The sequence below is a fragment of the Scyliorhinus canicula genome, chromosome 15 (genome assembly GCF_902713615.1).
Source record: "Scyliorhinus canicula chromosome 15, sScyCan1.1, whole genome shotgun sequence".
Taxonomy (NCBI): domain Eukaryota; kingdom Metazoa; phylum Chordata; class Chondrichthyes; order Carcharhiniformes; family Scyliorhinidae; genus Scyliorhinus; species Scyliorhinus canicula.
Window position 1 is genome coordinate 138,511,327 of NC_052160.1, and position 27,639 is coordinate 138,538,965.

The following is a 27,639-nucleotide window of genomic DNA, read 5'->3' on the forward strand; positions in this document are numbered from 1 at the left end:
CTCTTCCGCCGGAAAAAAAGAGGCGGAAATAAAAAAGGGTGCCCCCACGGCACTGGCCGATCGCGGGCCAGGCCACCGTGGGGGCACTCCCGGGGCCAGATTACACCCGCGCCCTCCCCCAGGACCCCGGCGCCCGCCAGCGCCGCCAATCCCACCAGCACCAGACGTGCTTTGATTCCCGCCGGCGGGAAAGGCCTGTCAGCGGCGGGACTTCGGCCCATCGCGATTCCTGTCCCCGCCGATTCCCGGGTGGTGGAGAATTCGGGCCACGGCGGGGGTGGGATTGACGCCAGGATTCCGCCCCTCAGATTCCAGAATTCCCTGGCGCCGACAACGTTAGCCAGCGCAGGATAAGGGTGTGGGGGATGGACCTGCACTCTGCACTGGTGACCTGTTTCCAATGCATCTCAAAATCCCACCCTCTCACCGGCAATTTGAGTGGAACCGGCCAGCTTCCCGTAGTTCACAGCTCCACCACATCAACTGTGAACAACAGTCTGGATATGGAAACCTTTGAAAGAGTTCTTTTTAAAAACAGGTGTTGCTCCCATGATCCCTCCATACGGGGTGACACTGTGGTTAGCACTGCTGCCTCACAGTGCCAAGGACCCTGGTTCAATTCTGGCCTTGGGTGACTGTCTGTGCGGAGTTTGCATTTTTTCCCTATGCCTGTCTTGGTATCCTGCGGGTGCTCCGGTTTCCTCCCACAGTCCAAAGATGTGGAGGCTCGGTGGATTGGCTATGCTAAATTGCCCCTTAGTGCCCAGAGATGTTCAGGTTAGGAGGGATTATGAGATAGGATGGGGGAGTGGGCCTAGATGGGTTGCTCTTTCAGAGGGTCGATGCAGACTCGATGAGCTGAATGACCTCATTCTGCATTGTAGGAATTCTATTCACCCAGCCTACACTATGTACAGCACCTATGAGCCACATAATAACAAAGGCAGTCTTTAGGGCAGCACGGTAGCATGGTGGTTAGCACAATTGCTTCACAGCTCCAGGGTCCCAGGTTCGATTCCCCGCTGGGTCACTGTCTGTGCGGAGTCTGCGCATCCTCCCCGTGTGCGCGTGGGTTTCCTCCGAGTGCTCCGGTTTCCTCCCACAGTCAAAAGATGCGCAGGTTAGGTGGATTGGCCACGATAAATTGCCCTTAGTGTCCAAAATTGCCCTGAGTGTTGGGTGGTGTTACTGGGTTATTGGGATAGGGCGGAGGTGTGGGCTTGGATAGGGTGCTCTTTCAAAGAGCCGGTGCAGACTTGATGGGCCGAATGGCCTCCTTCTGCACTGTAAATTCTATGATTCTAAGTGCCCATTAATAAAAAAGTCAGTGACTTCCGGTTGCGGCTATGCGGAGCTAAGCCGCACGTTCGGCAGCTCCCGCTATTTAGGGACTTTTGGGCCGATTTGAGGGCCCCAAACGGCGCTGTTTCAACGAATCCCGGTGGGGGAAGGTGGCTAGAGGAGCTTTCCCCATAATTTATGGTGCTCACCCGGAGTGGGATGAAGGAAAAAGCTGCAGCAGCTCCCCAAGAAAAGCGGGGGAAGAAGGACAAAATGGCGGCCGGCGGGACACCCGAGGACTGGTGGAAGTGGGCGCAGGAGCAGCAGGCCTCTCTTCTGCGCTGTTTTGCGGAGCTGAAGGCTGAGTTGCTGGACTCCATGAATGCAAACCAACAAGCTGCTTGGGGCCCAGGCGGCCCAGGAGGTGTCCATTCGGGAGTTGCAGCAGCAGGCCGCTGAGCGGGAGGAGGAGGCCGTGGTCCTCGTGGGGAAAGTGGAGTTGCACGAGGCACTTCACAAAAAGTGGCAAGACCGCTTGGAGGAGCTGGACGTTCGCTCGAGGCGAAAGAATTTGAGGATCCTGGGCCTGGCGGAGGGGCTGGAGGGGTCGGATCCCCGGCGTATGTGACCACGATGCTGAGCTCGTTGATGGGAGCGGGGTCCTTCCATTTGCCCCTGGAGCTTGAGGGAGCTCACAGAGTGCTGGCCAGGAGGCCTAAGGCAAATGAACCCCCGAGGGCGGTGCTGGTGCGGTTTTTATCGATTCAGCGACCGGGAGTGTGTGCTGCGTTGGGGCAAGAAAGAGAGGAGCAGCAAGTGGGAGAATTCGGTAGTACGAATCTACCAGGACTGGAGTGCGGAGGTGGCTAAGCGGAGGGCCGGGTTCAACCGGACGAAGGCGGTGCTGCATGACAAGCAGGTCAGATTTGGAATGATGCAGCCTGCGCGCCTGTGGGTGACATATAAGGACCGGCACCACTACTTCGAGTCCCCGGAGGAGGCGTGGGCCTTTGTACAGGCGGAGAAGTTGGACTCTAACTAGGGCTGGGGACATACTATGGCCGTTGCTGTTTTCGCTGTTGCTGTTTTTTCAACTTTGACATGTGTGTTTTGTATGCTGGTTTTCCTTTTGCTCTGTTTACGGGTGGGTTTGTCTGTTGGGTATGGTTGTGGGTTAGGTGGGGAATGTTGGGGGTTTGTGTTTTATATGTTCTCTTCTGTACGGGGCTGGGGGTTGAGGTTAAACTTTATTTTGAGGAGCTGCGTCAGAAGGGTGGGGTGTGGCAGTGTGAAAGCGCGGGCTTTCCTCTGGCTTCCCGCGCTGCGGGGCAGGGGGGGCGGAGCTGGAGGTGGGGGCGGGGCCTCTACTGGTCTTCTTTCCCGTGCTGAAGCGGTGCCAAGGAGGTGTGGCAAGAGGGGGATGACCCCATGCCGGGAGGGGATGGGCTTTAGCGGGAGCTGCCGGGGTCAGCAGAAGTCAGCTGACTCACAGAAGTACCATGGAGGGTGCGTCGCGGCTAGGAGGGGTTGGGGGGGGGGATACGAGGTTGCTGCTGGAATGGTCAGGAAGGAGCTGGTGTGGGCCGGGGGGTAGAGGAGAGGCGTTATCGCCATGGGGAACGGGTCGGGTGGGGTGTGCTGGCCTGGGGCGAACATTCGATAAGCTATGGCTAGCCGGCGGGGGAGGGGGGCGGGTTGCCCTCTGATCCGGCTGATTACCTGGAACGTGAGGGGACTGAATGGGCCGGTTAAGAGAACTAGGGTATTTTCTCATCTGAGGGGGTTGAAGGCGGACGAGGCTATGCTCCAGGAGACCCACTTGAAGGTGGCGGACCAGGTCCATCTGAGGAAGGGGTGGGTGGGGCATGTTTTTCACTCAGGATTGGACGCGAAGAACCGGGGGGTGGCGATTCTGGTGGGGAAGAGGGTGGCGTTCGAGGCGGCTGAGGTGGTGTCGGACAAGGAGGGCAGATATATTATGGTGAAGGGTAGGCTGCAGGGAGAGAAGGTGGTGCTGGTTAATGTATATGCCCCGAATTGGGATGATGCTGGCTTCATGAGGCGCTTGTTGGGCCGCATTCCGGACCTGGAGGCAGGGGGCCTGATCATGGGGGGAGATTTCAACACAGTGCTGGATCCCACACTGGACCGGTCCAGTTCAAGGACGGGTAGGAGACCGGCGGCGGCCAAAGTGCTGAGGGGATACATGGACCAGATGGGAGGGGTGGATCCCTGGAGGTTTGGGAGGCCGAGAGCGCGGGAGTATTCTTTTTTCTCCCATGTCCATAGGGTTTATTCCCGAATAGACTTTTTCGTCCTGAAAAGGGGATTGATCCCGAGTGTGCAGGATGCCGAGTATTCGGCCATAGCGATTTCAGACCATGCTCCGCACTGGGTTGATCTGGAGATGGGGGAGGCGCGGGACCAGCGCCCGCTCTGGCGCCTGGATGTGGGGATGCTGGCTGATGAGGAGGCGTGTAGGAGGGTTCGGAGAAGTATTGAGGGGTATCTGGATACCAATGATATGGGGGAGGTCCGGGTGGGGATGGTCTGGGAGGCTCTGAAAGCAGTGATCCGGGGGGAGCTGATCTCCATCCGGGCCCACAGGGAAAGGAGGGAGAGGGAGAGACTGGTGGGGGAGCTCCTGGATGTGGACAGGAGATATGCGGAGGCACCGGAGGAGGGGTTGCTGGGGGAACGGCGTAGTTTGCAGGTCAAATGTGACTTGTTGACCACCAGAAAGGCGGAGACACAGTGGAGGAGGTCGCAGGGCGCGGTATATGAGTATGGGGAGAAGGCGAGCAGGATGTTGGCGCATCAGCTCTGTAGGCAAGATGCGGCTAGGGAAATTGGTGGAGTGAAGGATGGGGGTGGAAATGTAGTGCAGAAGGGGACAGAAGTCAATGGGGTCTTTAGGGACTTTTACGAGGAACTGTACCGGTCGGAACCTCCGATGGGGAGAGGGGGGATGGAGAGCTTCATGAACAGGCTATGTTTCCCAAGGGTTCAAGAGGGGCTGGTAGAGGGGCTGGGGGCGCCGATAGAGCTGGAGGAGCTAGTCAGGGGGATTGGACAAATGCAGTCAGGTAAGGCCCCGGGGCCGGACGGGTTCCCGGTGGAATTTTACAAAAGGTATGCGGACCTGGTGGGCCCCTTGTTGGTGCGAGCCTTCAATGAGGCATGGGAGGGGGGGGCTTTGCCCCCGACAATGTCACGGGCACTGATCTCTTTGATCCTAAAGCGGGATAAGGACCCCTTGCAGTGTGGAACATACAGGCCTATCTCGCTCCTCAATGTAGGCGCTAAGTTGCCGGCAAAGATCCTGGCCACCAGGATAGAGGATTGTGTGCCAGGGGTGATACACGAAGATCAGACAGGATTTATCAAGGGACGGCAGCTCAACACGAATGTGCGGAGACTGCTAAATGTTATCATGATGCCGGCAGTGGAGGGGGAGGCGGAGATAGTGGTGGCGCTGGATGCGGAGAAAGCGTTTGATAGAGTTGAGTGGGGGTACCTGTGGGAGGTGCTGGAGCGGTTTGGATTTGGGGAGGGATTCATCAAATGGGTGAGGCTGCTCTACGCGGCTCCGATGGCGAGTGTAGTTACAAATGGAAGGAGATCGGAGTACTTTAGGCTCTATCGTGGGACCAGGCAGGGGTGCCCCCTGTCCCCCTTGCTCTTTGCACTGGCGATTGAACCGCTGGCTATGGCGTTGAGGGAGTCAGGGAGGTGGAGGGTTCTGGTGCGGGGTGGGGAGGAACATTGGGTATCGCTGTATGCAGACGACCTGCTGTTGTATGTGGCGGACCCAGAGGGGGGAATGCCGGGGGTGATGGAGCTGTTAGCGGAATTTGGGGGCTTCTCGGGCTATAAGCTAAATTTAGGCAAGAGCGAGGTATTTGTAGTGCACCCGGGAGATCAAGAGGAGGGAATTGGGAGGCTCCCGTTTAAGAGGGCAGTGAAGAGTTTTAGATACCTGGGGGTGCAGGTGGCCAGGAGTTGGGGGACTCTCCATAAGCTTAACTTCACCAGGCTGGTGGAGCAGATGGAGGAGGAATTTAAAAGGTGGGACATGGTGCTGCTATCGTTGGCGGGTAGAGTGCAGTCCGTCAAAATGACGGTTCTCCCGAGGTTCTTGTTCCTCTTCCAGTGTTTGCCCATCTTCATCCCTAGGGCCTTTTTTAGAAGGGTGACTAGCAGCATCATGAGCTTTGTTTGGGCGCATGGCACCCCGAGGGTGAAGAGGGTCTTCTTGGAGCGGGGTAGAGATGGGGGGGGGGGGGGGGGGGGGGCTGGCGTTGCCCAATCTCTCGGGATACTACTGGGTGGCCAATGTGTCGATGGTGCACAAGTGGGTGATGGAGGGGGAGGGGGCAGCATGGAAACGGATGGAGAGAGCGTCCTGTGGGGATACAAGCCTGGGGGCCCTGGTAACGGCGCCGTGGCCGCTCCCTCCTACGAGGTATACCACGAGTCCGGTGGTGGCGGCTACCCTCAAGATTTGGGGGCAGTGGAGGCGACATAGGGGAGAAGTGGGGGGGCTCGATGGAGGCTCCGTTAAGGGGGAACCATAGGTTCGTCCCGGGGAACATGGATGGGGGATTTCAGGGTTGGCACAGAGCGGGCATCAGACAGCTGAGGGACCTGTTTATCGACGGGAGGTTTGCGAGCCTGGGGGAGTTGGAGGAGAAATTTGGGCCCCCTCCGGGAAACATGTTCAGGTATCTGCAGGTAAAGGCATTTGCTAGACGGCAGGTGGAGGGATTCCCTGCGCTTCCCGCGAGGGGGGTGAGGGACAGGGTGCTTTCAGGGGTCTGGGTCGGAGAGGGGAACATATCCGATATCTACAAGGTTATGCAGGAGGTGGAGGAGGCGTCAGTAGAGGAGCTGAAAACTAAGTGGGAGGGGGAACTAGGGGAACAGATCGAAGACGGGACGTGGGTTGATGCCCTGGAAAGGGTTAATTCTTCTTCCTCGTGTGCGCGGCTTAGCCTCATCCAATTCAAGGTGCTGCACCGGGCCCACATGACTAGGACGAGGATGAGTAGGTTCTTTGGGGATGAAGACAGGTGTGTCAGGTGCTCGGGGAGTCCAGCGAACCATGCCCATATGTTCTGGGCATGCCCGGCACTGGAGGAATTCTGGAAGGGGGTGGCGAGGACGGTGTCAAGGGTGGTGGGATCCAGGGTCAAGCCAGGATGGGGACTCGCGATTTTTGAGGTTGGGGTGGAGCCGGGAGTGCAGGAGGCGAAAGAGGCCGGTGTGCTGGCCTTTGCGTCCCTAGTAGCTCGGCGAAGGATCTTGCTACAATGGAAGGATGCGAGGCCCCCAAGCCTGGAGACCTGGATCAATGACATGGCGGGTTTTATTAAGCGAGAGAAGGTCAAATTCGCCCTGAGAGAATCGGTACAAGGGTTCTTCAGGCGGTGGTAAACTTTCCTCGACTTTCTGGCTCAACGATAGGGTACTGGGACAGTAGCAGCAGCAACCCCGGGGGGGGGGGGGGGGGGGGGGCGGGGGACGATGACTGTGTTTGTTTATTTAATTAAATTTTGTTTATTTAATTTTAACTTATGGTTAAGTTCTCTTGTTGGGGTTGGGGTGGGGTGGGGGGATCTGATACATGTGTTGATACGGTTTGGGGGTGTTACGGTTGTTATGGGGTATTTTGTTGCATTTTATTGTTGGTTGTTATATTTTTATATTTTCTGTAAAAAATTCCAACAAAAATTATTTAAAAAAAATAAAAAATAAAAAAGTCAGTCATTCAGAAATCTGCTTTAAAAAAAAACTTCTTCCTTTAACATCCTTGCCGTTCAGTTTCAGTGACAGAAGCTCTACTCCACGGTGCACCCCTTAATGCTGGCAAAATAAACATATAGACATTGAAAATAGATCAAACTCATTACAATCTTCAAGATATCAGTCATTCAAAACTAACACACCACTTCATGCCTGTGTAAACACGGAATTAATCAATTAGTGAGTCTTGGAGCTCAGGCATACATTCATAATGAGGCCATCTGGCCAAACAGATACCTGCCCACCAGTTTCTGTTGATACGATTGCCAGGTGGCCTCATTATAAATTTTTAGCTGAGCTCCATGACTCCGATGGATTTGCTCAGCAGGGATCTGTTTGTATAGGCTGAAGTGGACTGTTAGCTTTGATTGACTGATATCTTTATGAGGTTATAGTAAATTATTATTTTTTCAATGCCTGTTTATTTCTTTGGACTGAATTGAGTGATGTAAAATAGGGTGAAGTTTCTGCTATTGAAATTATGAGTTGCAGTCTCTGAGGAGGCAAGTGGAAACATTTTATTGAAAGCAGGTTTTTGAATGGGTGTTTTTTATGAGCATTTCAGGACTTGCCATTGTCATTATATGGCTCTTTGTTCTGTGCATAGTGCATATTGGGTGATTTGGCATGGAGGTCACATGGGAGTATGGAGTAGAAAGGAGGTGACATGGGAGCAAAGACGTGACATGGGGATACATAGCTACATAGAATCACTACAGTGCAGAAGGAGGCCATTCGGCCCATTGAGTCTGCACCGACACTTCAAATGAGCACCTACCCATGTCCACCCCACTCTATCCTCATAACCCCATAACCTAACCCGCACATCCCTGGACACTAAGGGGCAATTTAGCGTGGGCAATCCACCAAGCCTGCACACCTTTGGACTGCTGGAGGAAACCAGAGCACCTAGAGCAAACCCACGCAGACACGGGGAGAATGTATAAACTCCACACAGACAGGGCAGAATTGAAACTGGGTCCCTGGCACTGTGAGGCAGCAGTGCTAACCACTGTACCACCGTGCCGCCCTAATGACATGGGGAGTGGATGGTGGAAGAGGGGGCTTGAGTCAGAGAGCCCAAGCCTTTAACACAACTGAGATGAAGTCCCAGGGAACTGAGATGGGCCTTCTAACCAGCCTGCCTTGGCACTCACCCACCTCAATATCTGCATCCAATCAGCTTCTAGGGTCAGCGGGCCCAACCTGACCCCACCATCATATCTCCAGTGTGAAGATACTTTTGGCAAGGGCCACGTGTATGGAGGCGGCTCTGTCAAGTAGAAAATTTCCCGGAATTGAGCCTCCCACCTCGTTAGGGAGAATCTGGCCTGAAATGTTAAGACGAAAGCCGGCTGTTGGCATAGAGATGCCATGGCGTTAATAAAAGAAGAGCCGGGAATTCTTCTAGTGTCTTGGCTAACATTTCTTCTGGAGCAATAAGGCCCAAAAAAACGGACCAACTGGTTATTAACCCACTGTTGCAGTCACTGTGTTCAGTTTCTCTGCATAGCAACAGTCGCTACGCTGATTTCAAAAAGGCGAATCTATGACAATAAACCAAAATCGCATCATTGTAGATATTTGTGTTTTCCAATGTATAGGCAAAGCCAAAACTGATGATCAGAATGGATACATTCAGTCGGACGTGCATTCCTCACCCAAGTTTAAAAAAATAAAAGACTGCAAATTTCCTCCTTAATTTCTTTGGCCGCAAAGCCCACTGTACCTTCATCGTAGCGTAGCCTGGCTTCACTCCCAGGAACTGCATTCGGGACACCGTGGTAGAGCCCCTCCCCCACAAAGTCCGTGTAGAACATCATGAAGGTCATGAGAGCCATCCAGCTGTAGAACTCGGCTACGACCAGCTGCCGGATCACCTTGGGAATGCGACGGTACAGGTGGTACAGTTTGGGGATCAAAGTGCAACAGTTCTTCAGCACGTGTAGGTAGTGCCTGGCACGCCAAAGCATATTCGTGGAGCAACAATAGTACCTGGCCAGAGGCTTAATGACTTCCTTTGGTGAGATGTCGGCAAGGCCATCCATATTACTACAGTTTTCCTCAGATACAAAGAAGGTCGCGAGAACACACACAATAAATATGGCAGCCAGAAGTGTGAAGAGACAGTCTTCCTGCCCACCAAAGTATTCGGACAGAAAGGTCCTTTTCCAGTCAACTGCTGTCAAGAGGTAGCCAATGCAACCCCCCAGGCTGACCATGAAGGAATACATGGAGAAAGCTTGCCTGCAATCTTCCGCATCGTGGAACAAGTCAGACAGCAGGGCCTCCAGAGGCGTGAAGCAGACTTGGCCACAAAAGTCCAACATGCAGATCCCAATGACGAGAAAGATCACATCGACGGGATGGTCTTTCAGGTTGAAGAAGGTGGCCATCTTGCTGGCATGCGGGATGACAAAAAGGCTCAGAAGAACTCCAACACAGAGCGCCCAAATGAAGGGGCGGCGGCGGCCATATCTGCCCGTCCAGTGGTCACTCGCTGAGCCGATCATCGGAACAAATATAAGCCCGAGAACTGGCCCGATGCCTGTGGAGAGAAAGTAAAATTGATAAGGGCATCCCACATACAATGTGACCAAAATAATTCATCACAAAGGAAGAAAGAAAACAAAATATATTTTAATAGCAATTTCTCATTCAGAATGTTGAACCCAATAGATGCCACTCAATTGCATAATCAGAAAGAAATGTCAGGCAATAGCTAAGAAGTAGCAGCCTGAAAATTGTACCAATGCCCATTTTTGCTCACTTATATTTTATTTTGAAGGGCGGCCAAGGCAGTTGGCTGTTTCAGGCAGAAGCCCGCACATAAGTAGGCGAAGTGCAACCTGTTAGACCTTAATTAGGCAGCAGTGGGGTCTGTGGGAGGAAACCGGAGCACCCGGAGGAAACCCACGCAGACACGGGGAGAAAGTGCAAACTCCGCACAGATAGTCTCCCGAGGCTGGAATCGAACCCTGGTCCCATACGTCCCATACGTCAAATCTCTCGGGCATATCTGCACTTTCCCCCGACACTGGTTGAGAGCAGCTAATAAAGCACGGAGCAGGAATCCAACCTTTCGGCCTGTAATACTTAATTAGAGGCTCGTACCTGTAGCAATGGGACTGGGACTTTGGAGTACTTTATAAATCTGGTTCTGGTATTCACCTCCCCCCCCCCCCCCCCCCCCCCTCCCCCCAGCCCACACACACACGCACACACTCACATTTGTCAAATGCACTTGAAGACTGGACAATTAAATGGCAAATCAATTTTAATATAAATGAATTAATGCACTTTTAGTAGGAATGATAGAAGCAGGCCTTGCAAATAAAGAAACTGATTGGGGTAGAAGAGGAAGAGATCGAGCAATACGTATGAACAGCCGGCATGGTGGCACAGTGGTTAGCACTGCTGCCTCACAGCGCCAGGGTCCCGGGTTCGATTCCGGCCTCGGGTGACAGTCTGCACGTTCTCCCCGTGTCTGCGTGGGTTTCCTCCTACAGTCCAAAGATGAGCGGGTTAGGTGGGTTGGCCATGCTACAGTTAGGTGGGTTGGCCATGCTACATTGCCCATTGGGGCCCAATACTCCCAAGAAATTTCAAAGTTAATTTGTGGCAAGTTTACAAGTTTTTCAGGAAGCGTTCCCCACCGCTATTCAATGACATTTAGTCACTTTTTTGGACCCTGGGGAGTTTCTCACCGGTTTAACCCACACTTAGCATTTTTTTCAGTACTGGGGATCTGAACTCTGGGGTTGGGCCGCCATTTTGAAAGGGTTCCCCAATCTCGAAGTGAGCTTGTGGGTCCCCCATAACCCCACCCATGGGCAATTTCACCCCCCCCCCCCCCCCCCCCCCCCCCCACACACACACACATGGACACTACCCCACTTCATCCAAGTGAGGACACCCCACTATGGGGTCCCAGGGAGTTCCCCCTCTTCAGGCCCCCCCCCCCTCCCAAGCCCCCTTACAGCACCCGCTTCCGAGGACGTCCACCCATCACCCACCCACTCTCCCGGAGGTCCCTACTTACCTGCCCTGCACTCTCCCACCCTTCAAACCGCCCCCCCCCCAACTTAATTTCATGGCTATGGCCCCCTCACTCCCTGGCACCCAGGCAGTGCTCCTGCTGGCTTGGCAGTGCCACCCTGGCACCCAGGCAGTGCTCCTGCTGGATTGGCAGTGCCACCCTGGCACCCAGGCAGTGCTCCTGCTGGATTGGCAGTGCCACCCTGGCACCCAGGCAGTCCTCCTGCTGGCTTGGCAGTGCCATCTGGCACCCAGGCAGTGTCAGGGCCAAGGTGCCTGTGGGCAGTGCCAGGTGCCTGTGTTCCAGGGGGAGGTCCAGGGAGCCACCCTGCACTTACCCTGACCATCCTGGTTCTCCGGTGCCCCGGGAGGACCCCCCGGGTGCCGTTCCCCATGATCCATGTTTGTGTGGACCAGCACTGATTGGCGCCTGGCTGCAGCCTTGCTGGCAAGGCCGAGGTATCGCGGGAGGCTGATGGATCCTGCGCAGGTAGGTCGTAAGTAGGACGTCATTCGGTCACGCCCATTTGGGGCGGGGTTCCGTCTCCGATGTCTCCTGGGGCTTCGGGGAATCCGGGAGGCGTGGAGGCTGTCGGGAGGCTGGCTACTGGCCTCGCCAGGGATTCTCCGGCCGCATTGCGCTCAAGCGAGAGCCCAGAAAGCCGGAGTTTCGCGCCCTTAGTATCCAATGGTCAAGTGGGGCTAGAATCATAGAATCCTTACAGGGCAGAAGGAGGCCATTCGGCCCATGGAATCTGCACCGACACTTCGAAAGAGCACCCTACCTCGGCCCAATCCCCCCCGCCCTATTCCTGAAACCCCACCCTCAAGGGGCAATTGAGCATGGCTATTCCACCTAACTTGGGGCAGGGGATTAGGCCTAGGTGGGGTGTTCTTTCAAAGGGTCGGAGCAGACTCGATGGGCCAAATGGCCTCCTTCTGCACTGTAGGAATTCTATGATTCTGGCAACTCATTAAAAGCAGCACCACAGGTCAGCAAAGAAAATAAAACAGAACACTAGGGCTATGTAAAGTTGTTTAGGACCCTGGTTGTACTTAAAGTGTACTGTATGCAGCTCTTTATCAAAGGACAGAGAAGCACTGGAGGAAGTACTAAAAAATATTGACATTGATCGTACCAGAACGGAGAGATTAAAGGCCTGTCGGTCAAGGCTCACAATAAGCAAATTCCATGCATGGGAAGGTCAGGGGATAAGTCAGGGCTGGAATGTCCATATTGTGAGACCAATTCCTTGTCCAAGATGGAAAAATAATGATTCTCAAATGGGCCACAACGTTTTCACTGCCGCGAGATGTTAAATCGACAACATGAAATTCACTGCTGATCAAATTTTGAATGTTGGACATTACTGGAGACAGCAAATTCACTCTCATGCAATGTGCGTCGCGCTGGTTTAACGCTGCTGTTACAAAGAAGAACCTTCAGGAATATGATACTCAATACCTCACCTGACAACCAATCCCCAAGACAATATCCTGTTGCCTAGCAACAAATAAAAGCACTCCTAATGGCTGTTTGGTCGACCAGAATAATTTACGGTGTCTCGATTTTAAAAAAAATTTTTAATGACCACAGTTCCGAGCAGCATTGCTCAATTTATGGGGCATCGGGCACGCTTTGCTATTCACGAGGGCTGTGAAAGAGACACAGTCTGACCATTGTTTGCAGGGTTTGCATACTGTACACTTGGGACTCGGAGGCCTCCGAGATCAGGTCTGATCAGGTTACCACTCCCTCGCATCACACAAATCCCTCAATCACGTTCATTTGAGGAGAGGCGGTTTCTTTTGGGGCGCTCAGGTGATAGCGTGCTCCAGCGTTTGACCAATCTCAGGTCAGGCGGGCGGGCAGGCAGATTTGTACCGGAATCGGCACTTTAGCCAGGGCAAAGCGATCGCTTAAGAATCACCAGAATTGCACGGCACAGAAGAGGCTCATCGGCCCATTGAGTCTGTACCGGCACGTGAAAAACACCTGGCCTTCCTACCTAATCCCATTTGCCAGCACTTGGCCCATTGCCTTAAATGTTACGACCGTGCCGAGTGCTCATTCAGGTACTTTTTGAAAGGATGTGAGGTAACCCTCCTCGCCACCCCCTTCAGAAAATGAAAAATGAAAATCGCTTATTGTCACGAGTAGGCTTCAATGAAGTTACTGTGAAAAGCCCCTAGTCGCCACATTCCGGCGCCTGTCCGGGGAGGCTGGTACGGGAATCGAACCGTGCTGCTGGCCTGCTTGGTCTGCTTTAAAAGCCAACGATTTAGCCTTGTGAGCTAAACCAGCCCCTTCAGGCGACAGCCAGCGGGAGCTTCTTTCATTTCCTCCACTACCCTCTGATCTAAAGCTTCACCATAAATTGCTTCACAGAACGTTTCCAGACAATAATCGTCAATCAATTATCTCGCACTGCCCCACACATTTGTGGAACTTTTAAGCAGCTCTTCTTTCCTATTTGGAAGAACAATCGGTAACGAAAATAAAAATAAATTCCAGGCATTTTTAAAGGGGACAAAAATGGAAGGTGGGGGTGGGGATGAAACAAAGTTTCTTCCTTTTTACTTTTGAAAACAATACTGAGACAAATGTTGGCACAGGTGATCACTGTAAGATTTAACCAGTCACTGTGTCCTGACTTTAACAATCACGCTAATTACACTCTTTGCAGTAGTTTTAGTTACGACCTGTTCTTTATTTAAAAGTAAAAGGGAAAAAAGTGCCCGGGGCCACATAACAGCAGCTGAACAGAAAATCGCCACATCGCACTTCCAGACGGAAGCAGTGGATTCCTAGCAACACAAAGCGGAACACAGCCTGATCGGGGAATGTCTCCAGGGATAGCTCGCTTGCTGTGGCCAGTGACTCACAAGTTGGAGGTCGTTTCCACAGCTTCAGTTACTTTACTGCCTAATGGGAAAATAGCAATTGAGTGGGATTAGAAACAGAGAACATTACAGCGCAGTACAGGCCCTTCGGCCCTCGATGTTGCGCCGACCTGTGAAACCCCTCTAAAGCCCATCTACACTATTCCCTTATCGTCCATATGCCTATCCGATGACCATTTGAATGCGTTTAGTGTTGGCGAGTCCACTACTGTTGCAGGCAGGGCATTCCACGCCCTTACTACTCTCTGAGTAAAGAATCTACCTCTGGCATCTGTCCTGTATCTATCTCCCCTCAATTTAAAGCTATGTCCCCTCGTGCCAGACATCACCATCCGAGGAAAAAGGTCTCACTGTCCATCCTATCTAATCCTCTGATCATCTTGTATGCCTCAATTAAGTCACCTCTTAACCTTCTTCTCTCTAACGAAAACAGCCTCAAGTCCTTCAGCCTTTCCTCGTAAGATCTTCCCTCCATACCAGGCAACATCCTTGTAAATCTCCTCTGCACCCTTTCCAATGCTTCCACATCCTTCCTATAATGCGGCGACCAGAACTGCACGCAATACTCCAAATGCGGCCACAGCAGAGTTTTGTACAACTGCAACATGACCTCATGACTCCGAAACTCAATTCCTCTACCAATAAAAGCTAACACATCGTACGCCTTCTTAACAACCCTCTCAACCTGGGTGGCAACTTTCAGGGATCCATGGACATGGACACCAAGATCTCTCTGCTCGTCCACACTACCAAGAATCTTACCATTAGCCCAGTACTCTGTCTTCCTGTTATTCCTTCCAAAATGAATCACCTCACACTTTTCTGCATTAAACTCCATTTGCCACCTGTCAGCCCAGCTCTGCAGCTTATCTATGTCGCTCTGTAACTTGTAAATTGGATTAATTGGATAACTCCACCTAAATGTTGGAATAAACACAATGGGCTGAATGGCCTCCTTCTGTACTGTACCATTCACCAATTTTCCGAACCGGATCATTCAGGGGTCATGCACGCACACACAAAACAGCACACACACACAATCACACACACTACATCACACATACACTACATCACGCACACATAATCACACACATACACACACACACTACATCACACACACTACATCACACACACTACATCACACACACACAACATCACACACACTACATCACGCACACTACATCACGCACACTACATCACGCACACTACATCACGCACACACAATCACACACACAACATCACACATCACACACACACACTAGATCACACACACACACTACACCCCACACACTACATCACACTCTACATCAAGCACACACATCCCACATGCACACTACATCACACACACACATCAACACACTACACACACACATCACACACACTACACACACACACACATCACACACACACATGCCACACACATAACACACCACACACAAAGCACCTGAACATACAAAACACACAAGACGCCACCACACAGACGTAAAACACGACCACACACGCAAAACACGACCTCACACATAAAACACCACTACACATGCAAATCACCACTGCACAGAACACCACACACACACACACACATCTGCACACATTGGACCACCACAGGTGAGTCAAATATAGTCTTCCTGTGGCATCCACACATATGCATGAGGGTGCACTGTGGTGATCGCTGTCATTCACCAGCTAGGGCTTTACACGAAGAATGCAGACTTTGGTACAGTACGAGATGGTGTCAGCTCTCTACAGCACTAACAACAGCCAGTGCTCTGAGGGAAGTGAAGAAACTTGTTAACATTACCATAACTTTCATCTTCCAAACAATTCTCCCTCTGTCCCTCTTTCCCTCAACAATGCCCTAAATTTCAAATAATACGTTGCTTTACTTTAATACTGGGGAAGGAAAGGAAAGAAGGCTTGTAGCTTTTTTTAAAAATCAGAAGTTATGCACTACCGTCCCTCCCTCGTCCAAGATTTTCTCCCACAAGTTCACCCTCTGCACCAGCTCAAAACGACCTGGTCAAATCGCTGAGATGTTGGTAGAATGCGGGTGCAATGAAACGTTGGCACTTCATCACAGTTATAGTGCAATGTTAGGCGATAAAACATATTGATAAATACAGATATTAAAGAGGGGATTTGTGAAGGTGCAAAAGATCTAAAAATTGGTATCTTCGTCTTTGAGCCAGGATTTCAAAGAGTGGGTATTCCTGAAGACCGGTGGGAATATTTTCCAACCACTCTCATTAATCTCATTTGTCCCCCGGGGAACATTTTTAGGTATATGCAGGCAAGGGCGTTTGCCAGGCGGCAGGTGGTGGGGTTCCCTCTATTGCCCCCACGTGGGGTTCAGGACAGGGTGATCTCGGGGGTGTGGGTTGGAGGGGGGAGGATTTCGGACATATACCAAGTGATGCAGGAGGTAGACGAGGCCTCGGTGGAGGAGCTGAAGGGTAAATGGGAATAGGAGCTGGGTGAGGAGATTGAGGAGGGGACGTGGGCGGATGCTCTGGAAAGAGTGAATTCCTCCTCTTCATGTGCGAGGCTTAGCCTCATACAGTTCAAGGTGCTACATAGGGCTCATATGACCGGGACGAGGATGAGTAGGTTCTTTGGGGGCAAAAACAGGTGTACTAGGTGCTCGGGGAGCCCAGCAAACCATGCCCATATGTTCTGGGCATGCCCAGCACTGGGGGAATTTTGGAAGGGGGTAGCAAGCACGGTGTCGAGGGTGGTAGGATCCAGGGTCAAGCCAGGCTGGGGACTCGCAATATTTGGGGTTGCAGTGAAGCCGGGAGTGCAGGAGGCGAAAGAGGCCGGTGTTCTGGCCTTTGCGTCCCTAGTAGCCCGGCGGAGGATTTTGCTTCAGTGGAAGGATGCGAGGCCCCCAAGCGTGGAGGCCTGGATCAACGATATGGCGGGGTTCATCAAATTGGAGAGGGTGAAATTTGCCCTGAGGGGATCAGTACAGGGGTTTTTCAGGCGGTGGCAGCCTTTCCTGGATTTCCTGGCTGAACGGTAGGGAAAAAAAAGGCCAGCAGCAGCAGCAGCCCCGGGGGGGGGGGGGGGGGGGGGGGGGTTTGGTGGGTTGGGTTGAAGGGGCGTGTACATGTGTTCTTTGGTTATGATGGGTGTTAATCTCTTCTTTTTGTACTTAACGGGGGGGGGGGGGGGGGTTGTTCTTTTTTATTTTTCTTAATTGTTAATATTTTTGTTTTTGTTAATATTCTCTGTTATTGATATTTTGTGAAAATCTGAATAAAAATTATTTTAAAAAAAAAATTTATCTCATTTGTATAAATGTGCAACATTGAATGCAGCAGCAACACTCAAAGCTGCAGACTGGCTGTCCGACCTATCGGAATTTCACCAAATGGGGAAAATCCAAATTCACCATCCGTGGGTCGGAAGAGACCTTCCACAAAACATGGGAGCCATTCACCTGACTGTTCCCAGACCTGTTTGTGGCCAACACGTAAATAAATAAGTAGCCAGGGAGAAATAGCCAGGACAATATAGAAAGAGGAAAGTGAGGGAGGGCCTGGGGCATGGGGGGCGGGGGGGGGGGGGGGGGGGGGGCGGTTGCAAATACGGGTGGGCGAGGTGAGAAAGTGACACTTTCACAATCACGGGAGGGAAGGGGGGCTGGGGGTGGGGGGGGGCTCATTCTGAAGGCCTCCTCCAGGGCGTTGGGAGCTCTGGGACCCCCCTCCTCTGCTGGCCTACCCCCTGATCGCTCCCCTTCCGAACCTCAGGAACCCACGATTTACGTTGCCAATGGTCCCAGGACTTAGTTCCCGGCAGAATGGACAACATTTCTCAGGGCAGCCTTCCTTCCATTGGTGGACGGAAGCCCCGCCCACTGCCAATCAATGATCAAGTGAGCGTTAAACGGCAGTGGAATCTCGAGATTCGGCAGTTGCACGTTATGCGCCGACTCTCGAGATGATGAGCACTGATCACTCGCCACCCTTAAAATCCTACTCAGGTGCCTCGAAGCTACTGGGAGACCACCCAGGATTCATGCCTCTAGTTGCTTTGCAGTGAGACATGCAGGAGAATGGGTGGCGATGTTTGGCAGGTACAGGGCTGAATCAACTGTGGGTGGCTAAATAGCAAGATGATATTGAAGCCTGGGTTTTCTGACTAATGTTATTCTAATGCTACCTTAAGCAGTTGTGGTAAATTAATTGATGGGAGGAGGACCTGGGGCCTGAAATAAGGTGGGAACTCTGGAGTGAAGCACTGCACAGGGTCAACTCCACCTCCACTTGCGCAAGGCTAAGCCTAATGCAGCTGAAAGTGGTACACAGAGCTCACTTAACCAGAACGCGAATGAGTAGGTTCTTCCCGGAAGTGGAGCACAAATGTGAAGAGGGCCGGCCAACCACACCCACTTTCTGGTCATGTCCCAGACATGTTGGGTTCTGGACAGCCTTCTTCGAGGCCAAGTCCAAGGTGGTGGCGATGAGGGTGCAGCCGTGCACGAGAGTGGCAATCTTCGGGGTATCAGAGCAGCCAGGACACTTTATGGTGAGGTGGGCCGCCACCCTTGCCTTCGCCTCCCTAATTGCCCGCCGGAGAATCCTGCTCGGTTGGCGATCAGCAGCACCACCCAAAGCTGCGGACTGGCTTCCCGACCGATGGAATTTCGCCAAATGGAGAAAATGAAATTTGCCATCCTGGGTGGGAGGAGGGGGGGGGGTGGTGGAGAGAGAACAAAGAAGCACAGAACCCAACCATACCCAACACAAAACAGTACACTTAGCACCATGCCACCCCAACAGGGCCAGGTTGGGGAAGACCCAACGAGCAAAGAAGGCACGCCAGATAACAGGAAGGGAGGGGGAATGGGGAGGGAACGGGAAGTCAGGAGCAGGAGATCGGCCCAAAACTAGGCACTTGCTGAGAAATATGAATTGTAACTGATGTATACAGTGAGCAGTAACTGATGTATATAGTTTCTGTGTATGTTCGCGTTCATCTTTGCTTTCTATAAATAGAAAAACCCTAATAAAAACGTTTTTAAAAGTATGTTCAAGGCTGAGACAGATTTTTAATCAGTAAGGGAATCAAGGGTTATGGGGATAAAGTGGAGTTGACGATTATCACACCAGATCAGTCATGGTCTCATTGAATGGCGGAGCAGATTTGATGGGCCGAATGGCCCGTTTCTGCTCCTACGTCTTCTGTTCTTATTAGCGCTTGCTGGAGAGGGAGTGAAAAAGGGGACAGAAATGAAAGAAATCACAGAAAACACAGAGTGCACAGTACAATTGTACTTACCCAAAACCATGGTCATATATTTCTCTTGTATCCCAGCTTCTAGCAGCAGAGGGGGGACAAAGGTAATTCCAGCCGCCACACAGATTTCCAGGCCGCACGTTAGTGAGTTCAGTAGCAACAACTGGGACCTCCGCTTGTGGAAAAACATATTTGTTTGGGGTTTCTCCATCGTGACGCGGGGTCCTCTCAATTCTGCGCACTGTCTCTGACCAGATCGAGAATTTTCTCGCCCCACTCGACAAATGTTCTGCAGCTTTCACAGTTTCTGACGCCGCAAGAGTGGAGAGTTCTTGTCAACATTGCTCTGGTGCAGAACTGCTCCATGTTCAAGCACCGAGAATCCAGAATTGTCCATCGCCAAGCTGCCGACATAAACCCACCATGTTTCTGACAAAAGAGACGTGTATTTCCCCTCCGAGCTCAAGGTAGAGAACCAATCAATGATGGTAAATCTGGAAAAATGAAGAGAAAGACATTTTCACTCAAAGTTCATTGTGGTCTTTCGTCGGCTAAACATCTCACCTCCCTGTTATCGTTTGTTTAGATTGCAGGGCAATGAGAATCACAGGTTTAACGTGCTTACGCAGTCCACATTTACTTTAAAAAAAATTTTTTTTAGAGTACCTAATTAATTTTTTCCAACTAAGGGGCAGTTTAGCATGGCTAATCCACCTACACTGCACACCCATGGGTTTTGGGGGCGACACCCACGCAAACACGGGGAGAGGGTGCAAAGTCTACACGGACAGTGACCCAGAGCCGGGATCGAACCTGGGACCTCGGCGCCATGAGGCAGCAGGCCTAACCCACTGCGCCACCGTGCTGCCCACAGTCTACATTTATTTACAAGCATTTAGGAAAATTGCAAACAAAAGCTGAAGAGATAAACGAAGAAGCAAATTGGTTCTCTCCACATTTGCTGCCTGACAGCATCTGTAGCGTTTTCTGCTTTCGTTTCACTGAGAGTGTTTGGCGACCAACCTGGCAGAAACCCTCATTCATGCCTTTGTAACCTCTAGCCGTGGCTAGGCCAACACTCACCTGACCAGCCTCCCATCTTCCACCCTCTCACACCCCAACCTGCACCAAGTCCCATTCGCCATTACCACTGTGCTCGCCAGCCTACATTAGCTCTTGTCTGGAAATGCCTTGGATTTCAGCTTTTCCGGCTTGTTTTAATATCCCTGGAAGGCCTTGGCCATCCATATCCCAGCAACCACCCCCAGCTGTGCAACCTTCACCATCTGTGTGCCCATTTGGAATGTTCCACCCTTCGTGCCTTCAGCTTCCTAGCCCCCAGGTGTTGGAATTCCTACCCTAATTCTCTTCATTCTCCTTTAAGATGTTTCTAAAGCCTCCTTGTCCAGGTTTTTGGTCTCTCATCCTATTATCTCTCCATGTGGCTCAGTGTCAACATTTGTTTGATCATCTCTAAAGTGCGTCCTGACGTTTTTACAAAGTCAAAGGCACTATATAAATGCAACGTTGCTATATAGAATAAGCATTTCACAGAATGCTATTAAACCCCCAGGAAGTGACAATTCATCAGACCCATGAGCCCTGCAGAGATTAACGCTCAAAGAGAGAGGCCAAAGGTAGAGCTAAATTGGTGCAACACCGACTCTCCCACGCAAGTTCGCCTCGATATCCAATTTCCCCTGAGTATTACATCGATAAATTTACCACTCAATGATCGGATACACAGACTGAAAGATAATATGACCAGCACTGCCCCCTTAACACCTGGTGCTGCCTGTATAACCCGCCATTGTCTTACCTGAAACAGAAAGAGCAAAATACAAATTTTAACTTTGAGTTCAGAATGATCTCCAACCGGTTTCTAGCCATATAACCACTGTAACAAGCAAGAATAGTTTCTATATTATTTTAACCGTCGCAGAATGTTAAGTTCCCATCTTGTCTTTTACACAAGTGAAGGTCCTCAGCTCTCCTATAGAATCATAGCATCATAGAATTTACAGTGCAGAAGGAGGCCATTCGGCCCATTGAGTCTGCACCGGCTATTGGAAAGAGCACAACACCTCCATCCTATCCCCATAACCCAGTAACCCCACCCAACACTAAGGGCAATTTTGGACACTAAGGGCAATCTAGTGCGGCCAATCCACCTAACCTGCACATCTTTGGACTGTGGGAGGAAACCGGAGCACCCGGAGGAAACCCACGCACACCCGGGGAGAACGTGCAGACTCCACACAGACAGTGACCCAAGCCCGGAATCGAACCCGGGACCCTGGAGCTGTGAAGCAACAGTGCCCACCACTATTCTACCATATAGTATATAGACTTTTAATACTCAAGATCTTCAATTTCATTTTGTCATCTCTGAACACAAGAACTAGGAACAGGAGGAGGCCATTCAGCACCTCAAGCCTGCTCTGCCATTCAGTACGATCACTGTTGATCTAATTGAGGCCTCGATTCTACTTTCATGCCTGAGGCCCCCCCCCCCCCATTAACCCTCGACTCCCTCGTGGATCAAAAATCTGTCTCAAATCGGCCTTGAATGAATTCAATGACTCAGCCTCCACTGCTCCTGGACGAAGGGAATTCCACAGGCAAACAACCCTTAAGAGAAATAAGTTCTCCTCATCTCCGTCTTAACTGGCACACCCCTAATTTTGAAATGCCCCCTAGTTCGATGCCCCAGCACGCCCTTGTCACCAGCTTGACCAGTGGCTGTGTGTTTGGACTTTGGCGCTTCACCTCGGTTGCTCAATTTAAAAATAAACAAGCACTTCTCCAAAAAGCAAAACTTTCAGCTGCTGCTGGCAGGCTCCATTCTTGCTGCTACAGATCTTTACATAAGCAATGGACCCCCTGTTGTGTTGGAGCAGGCTGGCTATTCACACATCGCTGCAAAAAGGGGTGAGGGCCTGGTTCAACATGTGCTAACTAAAAATATTTCATACCGTCTTTTACAATGTAACATAGACTCTCGGGATAGGTTTCAAGTAAACCGCCCTGAGGGATCTAACCATCCCCAATAAACCATGCATGAATTACTGCTCACTCCTCAGATACGCCACATAAAGCATCCACTCCGAGGAATGAAGGTCTACTGTACATAACTGTAGGGATTTGAACATGTAACACGAGAAAGGGTGAGCAAATCTCAGAATAGATGGGATTGGCATATGGTGAGGAGTTACCATTGCAAGCAGTAAGATACCAAGACTGTGGCTTGGCTTTCCAGCTTGTTCTCTGCCTTTTACCCTCGCATTCTGCGTCGCTTCCATCTACTGCTTTGCCGTGTGGCGTAATACATTGAAACATTCGTAGAAAATAGAAGCCATTCGGCCCTTCGAGCCTCCTCCGCCATTCATTATGATCATGACTGATCATCAAGTTCAGTACTCTGATCGAGTCTCCCCCCCCCCTCACAACCCCCCCCCCCCCCCCCCCCCCAATCCCTTTAGCCCCAAGAGCTATATCTAATTCCTTCTTGAAGTTACAATGTTTTGGCCTCAACTACTTTTTGAGGCAGCGAATTCCACAGATTCTCTGGGTGAAGAAGTTTCATCTCAACTCAGTCCGTAAAGGTTTACCCCTTATCCTCAAACTGTGACCCCTAGTTCTGGACTCCCCCACCAACGGGAACATTCTTTCCGAACCTACCCTGTCTAATCCTGTTAGAATTTTATAAATTGATCATGATCATAATGAATCATAGAATTTTATAAATTTCTATGGGATCCCCTCTCACTCTTCTAAACTCCAATGAATATAATCCTAACTGATGTACTCTCTCCTCATATGACAGTCCCACCATCCCAGGAATCAGTCTGACTAACCTTCGCTGCCCTCCCTCCATAGCAAGAACATCCTTCCTCAGATAAGGACACCAAAACTGGACACAATACTCCAGGTGTGGCCTCACTAATGCCCTATACAATTAGAGTAAAACATCTCTATTCTTATACTCAAATCCTCTCGCTATGAAGGCCAAAATACCATTTACCTTCTTTGCCTGTTGTACCTGCGCACTTATTTTCAACGACTGACGCACGAGGTCACCAAGGTCTCGCTGAGTATCCATCTCGCTCAATTTGCACCCATTCAAATAATAATCTGGCTTCCTATTTTTGTTACCGAAGTGGATAACCTCACATTTATCCACGTTATACTGTATCTGCCATACAAATGCCCACTCCTCAGCCTGTCCAAATCCCGTTGAAGCATCTCTGCATCCTCCCCACAGCTCACCCCCCCCCCCACCCAACTTTGTATCACCTGCAAATTTGGAAATACTACATTTAGTTCCAGTGTCCAGGTCATTAATATATAATGTGGACAGTTGGGGTCCTAGCACAGAATCCTGTGGTACCCCACCAGTCACTGCCTGCCAATCAAGTGGAACGGTAGCATAGTGGTTAGCACAATTGCTTCACAGCTCCGAGGTCCCAGGTTTGATTCCCAGTTTGGGAAACTGTGCGGAGTCTGCACGTTCTCCCAGTGTCTGCGTGGGTTTCCTCCGACAGTCCAAAGATGGGCAGTTTAGGTGGATTGGCCATGATAAATTGCCCTTAGTGTCCAAAAAGGTTAGATGGGGGTCACAAGTAGGCTTCACCGCAGTGAAGTTACTGTGAAAAGGCACGGTGGCGTGGTGGTTAGCACTGTCGCCTCATGGCGCCAAAGTCCCAGGTTCGATCCCGGCTCTGGGTCACAGTCCGTGCAGAGTCCGCACATTCTCCCTGTGTGTGCGTGGGTTTCTCCCACAACCCAAAGATGCGCAGGCTAGGTGGATTGGCCATGCTAAATTGCCCCTTAATTGGAAAAAATAAATTGGGTACTCTAAATTTAAAAAATAAAAAAAATACAAATAAATAAATAAAAAGCAGTTACTGTGAAAACCCCCCAGTCGCCACATTCTGGCGCCTGTTCGAGTACACAGAGGGAGAATTCAGAATGTCCAAATTACCTAACAGCATGTCTTTCGGGACTTGTGGGAGGAAACCGGAGCACCCGGAGGGAACCCATGCAGACACGGGGAGAATGTGCAGACTCCGCACAGACAGTGACCCAAGCCGGAAATCGAACCTGGGACCCTGGCACTGTGAAACAGCAGAGATAAACACTGTGCTACCGTTCCGCCCAGTCACAACCATCAGTGCAATTGACCAATTCTTATCCCAGGTTTGAACATCATACTTCAGAATGTAGGGTGGGTATTGGCATGACAAGTAAGCTGATAAGCTGGAACTATGGTAATCAATTTGTCACAGGCCTTTCAATTTGATCATTGCATATTTTCACTGGCTGTAAGCTTTTCGAAGGAGAAGGATTGATTACACATGAGATAGAGAAGCTAAAAGTCCTGGAACTCCCTATCAGCACCATTGGTGAATCAGCACCACGGTGTATCAGAGCCACGGTGTATCAGAACCACAGCGTATCAGCATCACGAGTGTATCAGCTTTATTCACTGGAATTTAGAAGAATGAGAGGGGATCTCACTGAAACGTATGATGTTCTGATAGTGTTAGACAGACTGGATGTAGGGGTGTTGTTTCTCCTGGATGGGGGGAAGGGTCTAGAATAAAGGGTCACAGTCTCAGGATACAGTGTCGGCCATTTCGGGACTGAGTTGAGGAGAAACTGCTTCACAGAGGGTGGTGAATCTGTAGAATTCTATACCACAGAAAGGCCGTGGAAGCTAAAGCACTGAATATATTTAAGAAGGAAATAGATTTCTAAACGCTAATTAGTAATGGGCGAGCGCTGGAGTACGGCGGTGAGATAGATGATCAGCCACGCTAAATAGCGGAGCAGGCTCGAAGGGCTGAATGGCCTCCCCCGCTCCTATTTTCCACCTTTGTCATCAATGCTCATGTCCACAGACAGTGGGAGAAGGGAAGAAAGAAATTGGCAATTGGGGAGGAAACACAGGGAAAAACTATGGTTACAGTTGTTCAACAAAATAATGACATCACAAACTGCTGAGACTATAATTTCAAAATTGCAATTTTAGACTCTTACATCCGATCATTTCAAAATGTGGAGAAGCAGTTTTTTTGTTAATCAAAATGACTGTTTGGGATCAATTTCACTGGACTGGACTCTCAAGCTGGGTACATCTGGTCACATTACCATCAATAATGCGTCAGTATTGTGGCGAGGGCACCGTAAGCAAATATTTAATGCTTCTCGCAGTACTGTTTGGCCAAAATTGGAAACCTTGACTCACTGCGGTGAAATATTCTTTTCAGTTAAAAGGCAGAGGCCGATGACGCGAACAAATGTGCAGGCAGGTACACGGGCCTTGCCTGCAAAAGCAACACAAAAGTTAGTGGTCTGTACAGCATGAAATGGGGAGGAGGAAATGAGGCAGTTGAGTCTCCAAGTCACTGAGGACAGGCATGAGAATCTAGATGACTCTCACTGTGAAGGTACATTCAGACTGCACTTCATTCGTTCTTTAGTTTTCAAACAACTTACATAGAATTTACAGCAACGAAACAGGCCATTCGGCCCAAATGGCATTTGCCAGTGTTTGTGCTAAACACAAGCCTTCTCCCCACTTACGTCATCTCAACCCTATTTCCCTATCTTTCCATTCCCGTCTCCATGATCCAGCTGCGTCTTTAGATACATCTGAGCTGTTTGCCACATTGGAGCAGGTTGCACATTCTAGCTGCTCTCTGGGTAAAGGAGACACCAGGCGTGATCGAACAGTCTCATTGCCTCTTACAAGATTTGTTTTTTGTTTTTTTTTTTGTTTTTTTTAAAGTTCAAAATCAATACTCATTTATTTACACACAGTCAATTATACTCATGCACAAACTACTAACTAAACTATCGCTACTACTAAAGCCTACACTTAGCTTCAGGTGCGCACTCAGTCAGAGGAACAATGGCCGGTTCTGAGGCTGCTGGGATCGAACATGTATGGAATAGTAACTCGGAGCGTCTATCTCATTGACTTTGGACTTACTTGTCTGGTGCAGCTGCTAGGCAGGCCTCTCATCGCTGAGAGCCAAGGCCAAGAACCTCTGACAAGATCTGTGACGCTCGGAATGCCTCGAGAGATCTAATGAGATCTCGTGAGATGTTACGATCTGGATCTCGCCCTCACTGGGTTTGATCCAGATTTACAGATTTCAGTGAGCAGCCCCTAACAGGTAGGTTGAGGGGAGGCCACGGTGTGGGATTGAGAGATCGGGGCAGCATTAAAAATTGGCACCCCCAGTGCAGGAAATGAGGTAAGTGTGGCCTCGGTCGGGCGTTCCTCACTAAGGCCCAAAAAAACCCAAGGTCTGGTTTGATAGCGGGGTCGTTCTTGCTGCTGCAGGAGGCTAAAAACACCTCGCTCAACGTGCCCAAAATGGGACCTTTTTTTCCCGTTAAATCATGTCCACTGTCCTGAAACTGTTCTGAGGGTTTTGCCTGTTGGAGGCCATCCTTCAATCCAATGGCTCATGTCACATGGAGATGGAAGTACGGCAAGAGAGATGGGTTGCCGTGCTGACAATTGGCAACTCCTAATTTAATGCAAACTCCCCAACCCAGTTGCCCATTTAGGCAACAGCCGGAAATGAGAGTGCACAGTTCTCTCGACTCAAAGGTTCGACATTTTCCTGGACTGGATACAGCAAGGCATCAATGTACTGCTCCAAACAAACTCTGAGCAACTATAAACTCTTCAGGCACGCATTCTGTCAGGGCAACAGCTGGAGTACTTTTTTGGAAATATGGAACCATTCAGTAAGAAGTATCTTGTGATGGATTGTATCGATGGTACTTTTCCGCAGAAATGCACAACAGCTTTATTACCATCAGTGTTATTTTGGAGTCATTAGTGTTCCACAGGCCTCATGCACAGTGCACAGATTGAAGCTAATCCCTAAGAAACGGCCGAGGAATGTGGGGGCCTTCCAAGATTCTGAGTCATTTTTGTTCAGGAACTTGCAAGGAGAAGAAACTTTAAAGATGATAAGTTGTTACAACATCCTGGGCTGGTGAGCGGTCAATTCCTGCTCCACTTGACCCAGAGCCGCAACAATATTTCTTAGAAAAGTACCCCAAGTCTTTGGCCCTTGGCTGCCCAATAATTAGCCACCAGGTTTGAATATAAATCAAATTACTGTTTATTTATAACAAGCATTATATTGAAATATGCAGGAAATACGACAGGTTAACTATTATCTAATTCCTACCCCCCTCACTTTAACTTGCCCCCACCATCTATATACACACACACACACACACACACACACACACGAGACACACAAATGCAGAGGGGAGGAGAGGGTGACAGTAATAAGGATGAACGTCAAAAAATAAGAGTCTTTGTTTAAGATGGCTGTT

At 50.4% G+C, this 27,639-nt stretch overlaps 1 protein-coding gene across 5 annotated transcripts in view; it reads right to left on the bottom strand.

Moving 5' to 3' along the window:
- The window catches only part of slc45a3 (solute carrier family 45 member 3), a 231,883-nt gene that overhangs the window by 15,306 nt on the left and 188,938 nt on the right, over positions 1 to 27,639 (bottom strand). For all 5 annotated transcript variants that reach the window (XM_038819358.1, XM_038819357.1, XM_038819356.1 and 2 more), the window contains 2 exons: positions 19,312 to 19,763; positions 8,816 to 9,634 (listed from right to left, as the gene is read on the bottom strand). In XM_038819358.1, coding sequence (XP_038675286.1) covers positions 8,816 to 9,634; positions 19,312 to 19,480 — 988 coding nt within the window. In that variant the 5' untranslated portion in view covers positions 19,481 to 19,763. The remainder of the gene's footprint in view (positions 1 to 8,815; positions 9,635 to 19,311; positions 19,764 to 27,639) is intronic.